General features: G+C 39.0%; 2 protein-coding genes across 2 annotated transcripts; both read right to left on the bottom strand.

Annotated features, from left to right (window-relative positions):
* Window positions 1-959: 959 nt before the first annotated feature.
* Window positions 960-1,603, bottom strand: LOC120293747 (disease resistance protein RUN1-like). Its single transcript, XM_039313475.1, has 2 exons — window positions 1,245-1,603; window positions 960-1,140 (listed from the first exon to the last, which is right to left on the bottom strand). Exons 1-2 carry the CDS (start codon window positions 1,601-1,603, stop codon window positions 960-962), a joined length of 540 nt encoding a protein of 179 aa, XP_039169409.1.
* Window positions 1,604-3,229: 1,626 nt separating this feature from the next.
* Window positions 3,230-4,163, bottom strand: LOC120286259 (disease resistance protein RPV1-like). Its single transcript, XM_039313473.1, has 2 exons — window positions 3,688-4,163; window positions 3,230-3,590 (listed from the first exon to the last, which is right to left on the bottom strand). Exons 1-2 carry the CDS (start codon window positions 4,161-4,163, stop codon window positions 3,230-3,232), a joined length of 837 nt encoding a protein of 278 aa, XP_039169407.1.
* Window positions 4,164-15,185: the final 11,022 nt, after the last annotated feature.

Raw genomic sequence — 15,185 nt, 5'->3', positions numbered from 1 at the left:
TTTTCCCTAAAAGAAAATCGTAACCCGATAATCATTTAATTCTTTGACATTAGCAAGCGTAGTTGAATAATAGGAAATAGGGACAAAATCAAATGTCGGCAAGTCGAATCGGTGAAAGACAAAATAAATCAAATTTGAATAAGACTGGATTGCCAGATAAGAAAAGCCAAACAGAAGTTATCTTATTCGTCAAAAGATTACTAGTCCTTATGAGCAAAGAAGGAAGCAGAGTTCCGGCCCAATACCTTCTTATAGTCTTCCGAAAAGACGATATTTTATCCATATCGATTTATATCAGCAGAAGATTCTCGTTCATTTTGCTAGGAAGCATGATTGATTTATTTTTGAGTAACCAAAATCACATCATAAAGTAGGAGAGACGGCACTTATCAAGGGCCTTAATACATACGTGATGCAAAATAGTGAAAAGAAAACGTCAACGATGCAAAGGCCTATAGCGTGTGCAAAATATAATCGGAGGGCTACAGCGTGTGCAAAATATAAACGGATCAAACTCCTTTTGTTGAAGTTGAAAACGTGGAAGTTTGGAGACCAATGTAGCATGCAGCATCTTCAAACCGAGGTTATTATCAACGAGCTCCACTAAGATACTACACCGAAACTTAAAAAGCCCGAGGTCAATATCAACGAACTCCACTGAGCGACAACGCTGAAACTTAAAAAGCCCAGGACAATCCTCTAGACGAATGTCCTTGAGCTTCTCCAAATTAGTTAGATGAGGCAACTTCGCCAATGATGGAAGTCTATTGAGCTCTAATTCTCTCAAATTCTGCAAACCTTCAAGGCCTCGAATCTCCGTTAGCCTGCGACAATCCTGAACTAACAACTTCTGTAATGATTTCAAATCCGAGAGATCATTTGTAGTTTTCCAACTGTTACTCTCCCTTATCCTTAAACATGACAGATTTGTCGGAAGCCTAGGTAGGCATTGCAAATTCTCACAGTGGAGAATGAGTTCCTTCAGCTGAGAAAGATAACTGATATCGGGTGATAGGGTGGTTATACTTGAAGAACACACTTTCAATAATCTCAAGTTTAATAGGTTCGAGAGTGGCAACATCTTTATTGAAGGCGAAACAAAACATAGATCTATCAAACTTTATGGAAGTTGCGGTGCCGCTGAAATTCCACAGATAAGCACCCAAAAATTTTTCAAAAATCGTAGCTTCCCAATATTGTTGGAAATCTCTCCTCTCAGTTCTGTCAATGCCCCTACCTCTAACTCTTCGAGCTTCTCCAACATTCCAATGGCACTGGGTAGTTTTCTTATGTTGCTTTTGAACATCTTTAATACTCTCAAATTCTTCATGTTTCCAATTAAATCGGGCAACTCCTGAATTGCTGAACTCGTTAGATCCAACTCAGTTAGTGAATTGAAGTTTTCAATCGACTTAGGTTGTTGAGTGAAAAACAAATCCACTCCCATTGATGATGCTGCACAACCAATGAAATTGAACTGTCTTAGTGATTTACATTCAACCAAGCTGAGAATTTTCAGTTTCTTCGCCTTTCTCCATTCAGGGATCTCTTCTATAGATGTAGAGTCCAAAAGAAGTTGCTCTAAAGATTCTAGCTCCCCCATCTCATCAGGTAGCATGTGGAGATGATAACAATCCTTCAAGTTTAAGATGACTAACCTCTTAAGGTGACTAATGGATGGATGGATTGAACCAAACTCCTACATCCTTCGAGAATCAATTGTACTAAATTCACATTAAAAGACAAGTCTGAGTTTCACGCAATTCTTGGCATCCAGTTAGATTTAGGACCTTCAAATTCCTAGCTCGCTGAAAAGAAGACAACATATTTCTCTTCAGGTAAAATTAAGATAATATACAACAAAACACACATTGATTTTATTCGAAAAATGATACCTTTATGTGGCTCCATCCATCCCATTCTTCTGTGATGTTACTCCTTAATAAATCAAGGATTACTAGCTTCCTTAAGGAGAAACTGGTCAGCCCATAATCCATAGGAAAGTAATTCCATGAAAGCCATCTCAATTCTGAAAGGAGATTAAATCAGCCAAATGGGGTTTGAAGAAAATTTGAATTCCGATAATATTGGAAAGGATTAGCTTTAGTAAGGATGGACATCGAGTCTCCATTGAAGTCTTTACTATCCACTTGAGATATGGACTTTCTGTCCACTCGAAGGTACCTTAGATTTGAAAGGCTAGCTAAGAATTCTTTGATGAAGGGATATTGAGATTGTTCATCGAACTCAAGACATATTGCTTTAATGCTTTCATTTCTATGAAAACCACCTCCATTCTGCCAAAATAAAAATAGAAAACATAAGTTAGAAAAAACCATGATGTACAATTGATATCCTTCAAGGGAAAACAATTAAATCTTCTCCTAACATCGAAAACAATTGATAAACCACATTTGTAAGTACACTGGAATAATAAATCGACTCTTTAGAAACGAAAACCAAAACAAATATATTGGTGACCAATCTTCTTTTAAAGGAATGAAGCTGTACGATTTACCTGCATTTTCTCTAAAACATCCAATGCTTGCTCATGAGTCCACACCCATTGCTGGTTCTCTGGTTTCATACCACTTCCTTCTTCTATAAAACTTCTTCCAATATCTCTTAACCAATCATGCATCCACAATTGGTTATTGTCTCTAATCTTTATCAAAGATCTTTGCTGGAGGATTCCAAGAGATTGATGAGGAAGAAACTTACAACTTTCCCACAAGTGAATCACAATTCTTTTATCATGCCCAATGAAAAAACAAGCAACATCGAGAAATATTTTTCTTTGGTTTTCATTTAAGGCCTCAATGTTGATCATTAACTTCTTTCTAACATTCTCTTGAGGAGATTCTTGTAGCTCCTTTAATGTGGCATCCCTCCTCTTCGCTTTTTCCAGATAAAAGAGAACCTATTACCTCAAGAGCTAAAGGAAGACCGTTACACATATTTACTGCCCTTTCAGAGTGATAAATGTATTGCTCTAGGGGATAATCTCTTCTAAATGCATGTTTACTAAAAAGTTTGAGAGAATGATCAAAATCCATGCCAGTAAGTTCGTAAGTCTCATCAACATTGAGAATTCCTCGATCTCTTGTTGTAATGATAATCTTGCTTCCCTTGCCAAACCACTCATGCTTCTGCACGAGCGCATCAAGTTGACTTGCATCATCAGCATCATCAAGTAGAAGAAGCACTTTTTTAGAGTGTAACCTTTCTTTTATCTCCTTTTTCCCTTCCATGACATTGTTGATATCAAGCCATTTCTTTTAAGGATGTCCGATAAGAGTTGATTCCGCAAGCGTGTAATCTTTGTTTTTCGAATGTCACAAAGGAAGCAATAATGAACAAAATCATTAGAAAGTTGATTGTAAACTATTTTGGCAAGAGTTGTCTTTCCCACGCCACCCATACCATGGATTCCAACAATCTTTGTTTCATGGTTGTGTGCACCTATCATGCTCATGATTTCATCCACATGATTGTCTACTTCGACAAAGCAATCAGATATTTCCAAGTAAGCATTTTTCAACTCAGTCAAAACATCATTGACAACTTCTTTCACAAATTCACCTTTGCCTCTGATAGTATTGGAGGAAACAACATCAAGACATGAGGTTTAGCTGAGGAAAATAATGCATCTGGAACAAACAATTCGTATGTGATATAATTAAATACCTGTTTAGCATGCTATGGAGATCCCATCCCTTTAGTTCTCCAACCTCTTTAAGAGCAACCTTCCAGTTGTTGATAGTCTCATCATCGAATCGCTTCTTGTTTAAATGAGAAACAATGGCGTTGCCGTAGTGCTCATTTTGGTATTTGACCTCAGATGGTGCGACATTGTAGAAAATGGGCATGATCTTTTGTCCCCTTGTGTTCTTGCTCTCCACCATCTTGACCAACTCTCTAAGGCAACATGGACTATCAGCATATCCTGTAGAAAAGATTGGTATTGAGATCTTTGACTGCCGAATTGCTTGGAGAAGCTGGTCGCCTATCTCTTCCCCGGTACGGAGCTCTTCATCATCCCTGTATGCTCGAATTCCAGCATCAATCATGCCGACGTAAAGGTAATCGGCAATGTCCGTACAAGTATCTGCTCCTCTAAAGCTCAAAAACACTTCGTAATCACATCCTGATGACTCCTCCATTTCCTGATTATCAAAAGAGGCATTCCACATATTTATTTGTTCTTTATACACGCTCGCCTTATAAGGCTCCATTTGTTACATAAGACATAAAATAGTAAGAACTGCTGTCAAAGCGGAGTTCAACCACAAAGGGTCGTGCAAATTATCAATGCAAAAAAGAAGGCTAGCTTCTACTAGAAGCAAATGTGGAAATTAGTTTGAAGTCATTGTAAAAGATGTCGTGAGGCTAATATCTATCGAAGCTTGATGCTAAAATAAAATAACTAAAGCACCTATCAAGGAAATAGAATTTTGGGTCTTTTGCTCAAGTCAAGAAGTTTTTCCATGTCCAGCTTTTAGCCTGGGCCCAATAATGCAGCATCTCCATGTTGAACTAACAATGATGCTGGTAATTGGTACATAAAACTTATTGATAGAAATTGTTTGGAACATGAGTAGTTTACTTTTAATGCAATCGCTTGGAGACAAGTTACCCAACAATTAATTCTATGAACCGATCCAATCATAACATAATATCGAGATAATTCCTCTTGTCGGTGGAAGTAGAAGAAAACACTATAATTAGTTTCAAATAGTTTTTAACTTTCGCTTCTCTCTCTTTTCATGAATTTGTATTAAAGATAACTAATTACATTGCTCAACGCCCGTACAATGCATAATAGCAATATTCTTAAATTAAAAACATTATGTTAAATGTCTTAATTTACCAACATGTTCATGGGTTGAAATTATTCTCAGTTTTTAATGTAGGGTTGGTAAAAAGCCAATCAGAGGCCTAAGCTAATTTCGTTGCCAACCCCGCCAATTATGTCACTTATAAAATTGGACGGCTATTATTTTAAAACCAGACATGCTTTTTATGTGTTAGTTCAACATGGAGAATGCTGCTTCAGATTCTTTTAGCCGGTACAAGGAACAATCGCTTGTCCTCTCCCCTTGACGAAGTACCTTGATTTGAAGTTGAAGCAGGGCTTGGCTGGACATTGAAAAATGTCTTTACCTGAGCAAAAGACCCATAATACTATTCCCTCGAATAGGTGCTAATTTTTTTTTTATTCCATCCAATTCAAGTGACCCACTGATGGAAATTAGCCTGTTCACAAACACATTCTCTTTCATGGCCAATCTTTAGACCCTGTAGTAGAGAAAGATCAATCTAAAAGATCAATCTAAAATCTATAAGAAGGGAACTGAAAAGAATGCTCAATTATAAGTTATGGTTCACAAACCGCTTTTCCTATATTTTTGCTTTGGCAGATCTATGTGGAAATTTCATGAGAGATAATGAGGGTCAGTCATATCTATGTAGAGTTCTCAATTCCTGGTTAATGTTTAGGTCAATTGTCTTTCGCATAGAGATGCTTATCTGTCATGCAAAAATACTCTTTCGCGGCTGTCCTAGTCTTTCGAGCTTGTTGTTCCAGCATTCCCTACTCGTGCGGCCTTAGAAATTACAATCATGAGTCAGCTTTTACTCACATTGGCACAAGAAGTCTAAAGAAGGAAAATATCATTCAAAGAAGGATTCCACCTCTTCAATCTATCTCGAGTTGGCAGCTTATTCAGAATACAAAATTGTGTTTAGGTATGTTCGAAGTGAACCGGATCAGCTTATGCCTGGGCACTTCCAGCAGATGAATATCAAACTTTAACCTACATATCAATAAAAAAATTTCCCAGTAGGAGAAGGCATCCAAACCATATTTTGATACTGCTAAACATTTTGCTGCATTCCACATAATGCGGACTGAATACGAAGTAGGTTCTCATACCTAGCAGTAGGCCACTTATGTCACGTACTTAAGAAAAAAAGAAAAAAAAAAGACAAGAATATATAGCATGTTCTTCTCATTAGATGTGGCAGATAAGAGCTATAACATCATTTTAACTTCAGTGAAATATTTTCAAAACAGAACATGTTCGCCTGAAGCAGAGGATTTAAAAGTGTTTAACAAAGTATGACAATGGTCTGACCATGACCATTCATGCCCTATTTCTTGCAAGAAATGAGGTGATAATCACTCAATTCACTAGCAATTTATTCGACTTTGGATAAAAAAAGGAACAGATCAACGTAAGCACAAAAATTTGTATCCAACTGAGAGAGTAGGAATGTAACCCAGTCTGATATAAATAATATTCATATTACTTATCTAGCAAGGAAGAGAAAACCAATCTGGAATAAAAAGGAAGGTTCACTCTGAAATCATCAAGAATACAAGTTAAAAAATGTTCATCATGATTATCCAGTGCAAATCAAGGGATAAAGGACAAGAAAAATGAGCAGAGGAGCAACGAAGCTCATCGCAGACTCCTCACCTCTCTCAACCTAAAGAAGACGAATTCCCAGTTCCAACAATTTAAAGGACTAGATCTTAAGGAGAAAAGGAGCACTGGGGTTGCGGACCAACCATAGAATCCCATCCCAGCATCCAAGAACCACGGATCAACTAAGACAAGATAGATTAGCCAGAAAATGACATATCTAGTTGGAGAGAGAGAGAGAACGAACACAACATGGATGCAGATTAAGGGCTAATTAGAGCTGTGGGAAATCGGAGGAATCAAATGTATAGAAGATGAGAGGAAGTACGATCATTCACCTCAGTGAATCCAAGTAGAGATCGGCTAAGGAGCTTCGATTCAGTCTCCTCAACGTGGCTGGTGATGCTGCTGACAACATGAAGATCGTTCTTTTGCCGCTATGATGAATGAACGAGAGAGGTAAGGAGCTTAGGAGAAGAAGGGGATGATGGGGTTTCGCAAAAAACCAACCAAAGTAGCCAACCAAAGTTTTACTTTTTCATGTCAACCGGAACACGGCACCCTCTCTCTTTCTCTCTCATATGAATTGTTTGTTGGGATGTTGATCAAACCAGCTTTTCCCTCTTCCTTCTTTCCTCGAAACTGGGTGCTCTCTTCCTTCGTTTCCATAGCGTTTCTATGCTTTGACGGCCGAGAGTCACAACCTTTTCAGTGGGAGCTGGCTTTGCCTTCTCTCATGATGGCTATTTTCTTCCTAGAGATTGTCAAAGAACCTCCGTTGAGTCGATAGAGGTCGTTTCTCGAATGTGGTGCAGTGCCGTAGCTTTCTCGATCAGGCTATGCCTTGGTAAATACTGTGTGTGGATATTCCTGCTCTCTTCGGTTTTCCTCGTCATCTTCTGCATGCATGGTTGGTAGATCTGCTAAATAAACGGATGGGTTGGGTTTGGATCGGATATAAACAGTCCCGATCCAAATTGGCCCATTAATCCATTTAAACTCTGTTTATTCCATAGAAAATGAATGATTTTAAAAAAAAATATTTTCCTAAAAAGTCGTCTTTTGTATTGCATGAAATAATTAACTCGATGAAAATATCTTTTTCGTTTATTCATTTTTCATAAGTAATACAAGTAATTATTTTTAGGAAAATATTTTTCAAATTATTCATTTCCCACGAAAACAAATGGAGCTTTATTCGTAAAACAAATTATCTATTCCATACTCAACCCAACATATATCATAAAACACTTCAATATTTAATCCAATTTAAGATAACTCGTCTCTTATATTTAAAAAAAAAAATTACATTGTCGAAACACTTCCATGCAATACAAATATAATAATAAAATAGTGGGATATTCATATCACCCCTGAAACAGAATCACAAGACACGACAAGGGCAAAAGAAAAGGCATGCTTGGGACTTTTATTTTTTTGCAAATAATCTATAAATTTTAGCTTAATATATTATATGATTCATGAGCTTTTAATTTATTCAATATGATCTTTAAATTTTTACCCAATATATAATGTGATCCCTTAATTTTTAATTTGCTTAATGTAATCCTTAAACTTTTGATATATGTTTAATTTAATTTTTAGATCATATGAAAATTTCAGTGTTGTCATTGATCTTAAATTAATGAAAGAACTACTTTAAACATTTTGGTGTAGTTCAAGTACCATATTGAATATGTACGAAAAGTTTATGAATTACATTGAACAAATTAAAAGTTTATAATTTACATTGAATATTAAAGTAAAGTTTAGGAACCGCATTAAATAAATTAAAAATTGATGAACCATATAGTTCATATTGTGGCATTATCCCTCTATTATTTGCCTTGCCGCAGCATTTTCATGGTCAAAGATAGGTACACACTAAACTAAACCACATTGCACAATTCGCAAGTTCTCCTTTTGTTTCTTTTTAATCTTATTCATTAGAGTGTCTCCTACTAAAACACGATGACAATGCCCCAAAGTAGACAAGGGGATTTGGTTCTCTTCTTGAAATTCACGCGATTCAATGAAAAGAAAAGATAAATAAATAAATACTAGGGAATCTTAAGTGCTTTTGAAACACTCTATAAGCAAGAATTGGGTGGGCTCGAATCTTGTAAGCCCATCTTGTGACATCCAGATATTCGAGTATGATTTTGATGAGATGAAATGGGCTTTTCATCGACGTGTCTATAGCCTTTTTCTCTGATACTCACGAGTTAACTAGCCTATCAGGTGAAGCCGTTAAGAAATCTAAATGCAATAGACATGAGAATTCGATCAGGAATCAATTGCTCGATCGTGCTAATCTACAAGGCTCATTATGCCACCGTCAAAATCAATCAGAGACCAGAGATAGGTCAATTCGATAGGGATATGTGATTAGTGCATGGGTGATTCCACCTAATTATAAAATTTCTATCAAATGGCACTATACCAATTTTTCCGTCATTTTCGTACCTTGTGTCTATATTTGAAATCTCGAGATTTTTACAATAACCGAAAATCGCCAATGTGTCGAAGATATACATTGTGACTCAAGATAAATCGATAACGGGTCAATTGCATTAAAAATTTCTAAAAACTACATGGTAGATTAGAACGCGCTAAAATCACGTTAGATTGAAATTAACCGCAAAATTAAACCCAATTTCAGAAATGGAAAGTTCCGTCGTGTCATAATTCATTTTAGGAACGCTGACTCACTTTCCAAAAAAATTTCGGAGATTTCGAGATTTTTATGGAAAATTGATTCAAAAAATGAAAGGAAATTCGGTTTAACTCATTTGAAGGGAATTTTGACTTCTAAGCCGAGCTATTGGACGTTGGGAACTTATAGAAATTTATGTGGGCTTTTTCTTCAACAAAATCGGACCTCAATTGAAGAATTTCGTTGCGGAATTGAAGCCCCAAAGTGTGAATTTCGGAATTAAGCTTGGACAGCAAATTTTGGCATCAATTTGGTTTAATTTGTCGAATTTCAAGCAAGAAAGTAATAGGGGGCAATGTGATAAGCTTGAAGATTAAGGGGGACCAAGCTTTAATTAATCAAGATATTTTTCTTGACTTTTGCTCCTCTCTCTCATCCGGCCTTCTCGAGCAAGCTTCGCTCGCCAACCGCCTTCGCTGCTTCGACTCCCACTATCACTTTCCCTGCAACCTCGGCTTCCTCCAATTTTCTTTTTCTTTCACTCTCCACCGAGCTCTCTCTCTTCCCACCGAAGCTGCCCATCATCTCGCCCACTTCCACCCACCGTTTCTCCTCTGCTTGCCACACGTCCCCTTGGTCAACTAAAGAAGTCTTCCACCACCAACGTTGACCGAAGTAGCTTCTGCACCTCTACATCACGCCGTCCCCTTCCACCGAGGCTTCACCGAACGGCCTTGCATCTTCACCGTTCCTCACACCAACTTGCAGCGCCACGTCCGAGCTTCCATCTCCTTCGGTCCACGCCCAGCAAACGCCGACCTTGCTGCTCTCTCTTCTCCACGCGGCCAAGATTCGGGCTGCTCCTTTGTGCGGCCCATCTCCGCAAGCTCAGCCTGGCGTTGATCCCATCCTCGTCCAGCAACAAGTCGTAGACAGCCCCATCTTCAGCAATTTCGTGGCCCAATTCCACCGTGTTGAAGCCCAACAGCAGCCCATTATCCAGTCCACATTCCAGCCCAATTCAGTTTTTCAGCTCACTCGAGGCCCATGAAGCAAGCCCAACCCAGCTGCAGCCCAAGCCCAAGATCAAGCCCAGCACTTGCTATGGGCTTGTAAGGCTTCTTGGCCCACCCCGAGCTTCTGTTGACGCCGTCGAAAACTCGGATTCGACCACCGTCGCGCCGCCATTGCGGTGAACCGGTTCTTGCAATAAACTAGTGAGTCGCATTCTAATCCCTAATTAGTAGGTTAATGACATTTAGAGGTGTGTTAGTTAGCTAATTGGTGGATTAATTAGGTTAATTAGGCTTAGGATAGCTTAGTTAGATTAATTATATAGTTAGTATTTAGTTAGTTTAATTAGTTTAGTTAGGTGGATTAGTTAGGAATTAGTTAGTTTATTTAAATTAGTGTATCTAGATTAAATTAAATAGAATGGTTAGATTTAATTGTTACTTAGATTATTTAGTTTAGGTTAATTCAATTAAATGCTTTAAATTTATTTATTTTGTAATTTATTTAATTTTCGGTAATTTATTTAATTATTAATTATTTTCCAGAAATTAGACTAGGTTAGTCGGTTACCGGAATTTTGTGCTGATTGCAATAGTGTGTTCAGTTTATGCAATTGGATATTAATTTGTGTAAACTTAGTGCTAATTGGAATTTTGAGTATTTAATTCCAAAATTTGTGAAATTCATTATTTATTCAGAAAATCTCGGATCTCGGATTTTAACACCAAAAAATGGTTTTATATACTATATAAACCAATGGGATTTTAAATTGGAGGATATCAATTTTTCTAGTGCGAATTGATCGTGTACCCATACACGACTATTTTACCGTGTATTTCTAATACGAAGAAAATAGGCCAAGTTCACCGTTTTAATTGAGACATTTGAGTGCAATACACAGTATCCTGGGCCGAGATTGATTGGTCGTGTGTTGGTTAGGACAAACTGTCTTGGGCTGTTAAGTCGGACATTACCCATTCATTGGGACTTGAGTCGCAGTAGATTATGGACCTACGCCCCTTTAGAGAAGCCGTCTAATTGAGAGACATCGCCGTGCTCAAAGGAGGTGAGATGACGCCTAGCAATGCTAGAAGACCGTCAAATTTAGAGTTGGCCGTACCCTTAAGGGGTGTAATTAACAATTGAAACGCATGATTGTTTAAGTTTGATGCGCTTGATTACGAGACAAAACTGTGTGGCATGGAATGGAACGTGTCATAACGGTTTAGCCTTATAATCAGGACCCTTGTGATTAATTGAATTAATGAGGTGTTCCAATCGTTATGTGCATTGATTATATACATTGCAATATGAAATGTACTAACGCGTGGGAAGGAAACTGAGGCGAGGTAAGTCCTCTATGCTAATTGTGCGATTGTGTGGTTATGACACTTTTAGGTGTATTTCCCTCCTAATCGGGGCTTAGAGCGTGAACTCGCTAAGATTCATATCTCACCCCGTCGTGAGCTTATATTTTTTAGGGCTGTAGAGGGAGGACCTGGAGCTGAACTGAGGTGACCTGAAGTGTAAGTCACATAGGACCGCTTCCTTTTGGAGAGTCAATCTTTTGAAATATTTGGGTATAGACTTTTGTAAATAACTCGGTATGTTTATAAAAGTATGGTTTGTTTGTGAATGTAATGTCCTGCTTTTCTATCCTGAGATAGATACTGTCAGGGGATTTATTATTCGTTTCCACATATATGCAATAAAATGAAAGGGTCGGCGACTCATCTTGAAAAGTTGCAAAATTTTATCGACCATAAAAGGATGAGTACACGCTCAAAGATCGAGGCGTGACACAGCTCGCACCTACCGAGATCATGTGAGTCTCATATGAGACCTACTTCATCTAGTAGTGGATGTAACTTGAGCTAGCTACAATTTTTCATTTGTTTCTATTCGCTCAAGTCATATGCTAGGTATGAAATTATCATTATTCTAGCAAGAGAAGGGAAAAAAAAGTCATATTGTTTAACATAAGGTGCTTCATTTGAGTGGATAAGAGATTCATATACGAAGAACATTGAGTTGTTGACAGTTTAGGGAAAAATCCATCATATTTTTGCAGCATAGTGTTGTTATGCTAATATGTGTGCATATATATCGTTAGATAGTTTTGTCATATTCACATTTGGTTATAAGTATATGATCAAAGTTGATACGTGCAATCATCACATTTGAGGATATATGGAATCTATCATTTTCCAAGTTAATAAGTAATTTCTATAATTTTAGGCGTCATTGTTGAATTGATCCTTCCTTAAATTTATCCTATTTTGGAGAAATGAACTAGGAAATGGTTTCTCCTCCGTGCACACATTATTGATATGGATTTACGTCCGTCTCATTACAAATAAATCATATGATAAAACTACGTAAATTAGCAAAGCTAAGCACACAAAAATCATGTGATTTTTTTAGTGTATGCGCTTCTCAATGTAATTGAAAATGATTCTAAAAAAGAACTCAATTAGATTCTTTCTATCAGATAAGCCAAATGGGAATTTAGTTTGACAAAGAAACATAAATCCTAAAGTTAGAGCAAAGATCGGGGCTTGCAAGTAAGGCTAAGCGGTTTCCGGTTCGGTTCCGCCTAGAACCTACCCTCGGGTACAGGTTCCTCAATTTTTGGAACCTGGAACCTACCCGTCAGAATCAAAAACTTGGAACCTACCCTATTACAAGTTCCAAGGTCGGTTCCGGTTCCAACCAGTTCTTTTTTCTTTTTCTTTTTTTCATTTTCACAAGATTAGAATAGCGCCACAACATGCCTCATCAAGCACCGTTCAGAAAACTTTAGGTTGATACCCGCAAGGTTATGAATTAATTGAAGCTTCATTCATGAAGCAGCACATAAAACAGGAAAAAGCATGCACAAAATCAATTGTCGATTGTTTTTTCCTGTCTTCTTATCACTTATCTCTCTCGGGTACAACTTGACATCTTGGCATATTTGTACATGGCGATCTCAAAAAACCAAACAGAACCACACCCAAATTCAGCCCAACCACATCCAAACAAACAACCAACCGACGCTCAACAAATGGGCTATTCCCAACAATCACAAGTGATGCCGAACGAAAGAGGGTCGTCGAAATTCACAAGAAAAATTAAATCTTTGCGCTCTCGGCTTACTCATCTCGTCGAGAGTTGAGAACTGGCAGCGACCGGTGGGCTTGCCCTTGAACTTTCCCCTCCCCATGGCTCAAAGACGCGCTTCCCCACTTGCGTAACACAATTCGGGCACGAAAGAGAAGATTGACCCAGATCTGCAAGGAGACGATCGGCCTCGTTCTCGACACGATTGGGTGGTTATCGTTTCGCGAGGAACAAGAATCTTCCGCGAAAGAGCCAAAGAGAGATGGAGTTGAATCGATTCCTTCTTCCCCCTTTTCACCTCCCCCATTACCTCCGAGACTCCAAATCGGAACCCGAACAGGAAAAACCAAATACACTTATTTTCCACAGTTCCCGTATCAAAAAGAAGAGAATAAATCCGTAGCCAATAAGTCAAGGGCAAGCACGCGGCGACGACGGCGCAACGGCGACGAAGACACGAGTCTCGCAGCACCAACAGCGGCACGGACGGCGCGGCGAAGACGGTAGCGGTCGTGGCTCAACCCACGGCCAAGGGGGAAAGAGCTCGATTCTGGCGAAGGCGGTGGCAGTTCGGAGCAACAACGGCCTGGACGGCCGAGCAAGCGGCGAGGTGGTCACAGTGGCCTGGGGACGGCGGCGGTGGCTCATGACGGCGAGGGGCGAAGTGGATGGCGCGACAGCTCGTCGGGCTCAACGGCGAGACGACTTGTCGGACGAGCGGTGGGTGGTGGTGGTTCGGTGGCCAAGAGGCGGTGGTGAGTAGAGCGTGGAGCGGCGATGTGGTGGTGGGTGAAGCAACAACCAGCAAGAAGAAGAAGAAGAAGAAGAGGAGAAGGAGGGGGGTTCGGGCTGAGAGAAGGGGAAAGAGAAGAGAAAGAGAGAGAAGAAAAGAAAAAAAGTAGGGGGGGCAGGAAGTGACAGGAGGAAAAAGAGGAGAAAAGAAAGAGAGAGAGAGAAAAAGAAAGGGGAAGGGCGAAGAATCGGTGAGAGGGGAGGGGGAAATCGCGTTGGGGGGGGAAGTGACCTGCTAGTTTTTTTTTTTTTTTTTTTTTTTTTTTTTTAAATTCTGACAGGTTCCGGTCCCTGGTTCCCATAGGAAACGGAACCGATCTCTTAAGAACCGAGAACCGAACCGGACCCTCCAGTCCGGTTCTCCAGTTCCAGGTTCTACCCAGACCCGTGCTCACCCCTACTTGCAAGTGAGGAGGACAGACGTCAAGGTCGGCATTCTCTGCTAAACCATTGGACTCGAAATTAAGCATGCGAATGATCTTCGTGCTCTCGTTGTTGACAGTTGTCTGCAGCTTCTTATCCCATGGAGCCTATCATACTATGCGCAATTCAAATGTTGCGTAATTTCAAATCACTGACATAGAGCGGCCACTACGCTTTCATTCTAGTGATCTACCCCGAAATTGTTGCAGGTTTCAAATCACTGACTTGTTCAAGAATGAAAGAGTGGTGGACACTCCGTGTGGGGCAACGAAATGTGACGTTGCAACTGGAATTGATCAGTGGGAGACGCTGTTTAGGAGGTGTTCTCTCGGCCTTTATAATGTGATTTTGGTTCCTGAAAAATGAATTTGTGATGCCCAGGAACAAATTGAATAGGAATCTTTTTATCGATATAAATTAATATGGAAAAAATCGTGTTTTAACGAGATTAAAAGAAGGTATTGTGACATTATCTTCTTTGCTCATTAGGGTTAGTAGTGTTTGTCGAATGGGATGAAAATATTGTTCTTTTCATTATGGGCCCCAGACATTATGAATTGAAAATGGGTATCTAACATAGGGTGCTTACCGACATGAATTATAAGCCATTTCTCCAGAATAATTAGAATCTCTAATACTTAACATGACCAAAAAGTCCCTTCCAGATAGAAATGCCCAAAAACACACTAGATGGCAACATTAGTCAAAACCAATCTCTCCCTCAAGTGCGTTTATATGCCAAACTCTTAGATTCTTGAAGCTTGATCGAT

The sequence above is a fragment of the Eucalyptus grandis genome, chromosome 5 (assembly GCF_016545825.1).
Source record: "Eucalyptus grandis isolate ANBG69807.140 chromosome 5, ASM1654582v1, whole genome shotgun sequence".
Taxonomy (NCBI): domain Eukaryota; kingdom Viridiplantae; phylum Streptophyta; class Magnoliopsida; order Myrtales; family Myrtaceae; genus Eucalyptus; species Eucalyptus grandis.
This window is presented reverse-complemented; position numbering and strand designations above follow the sequence as displayed.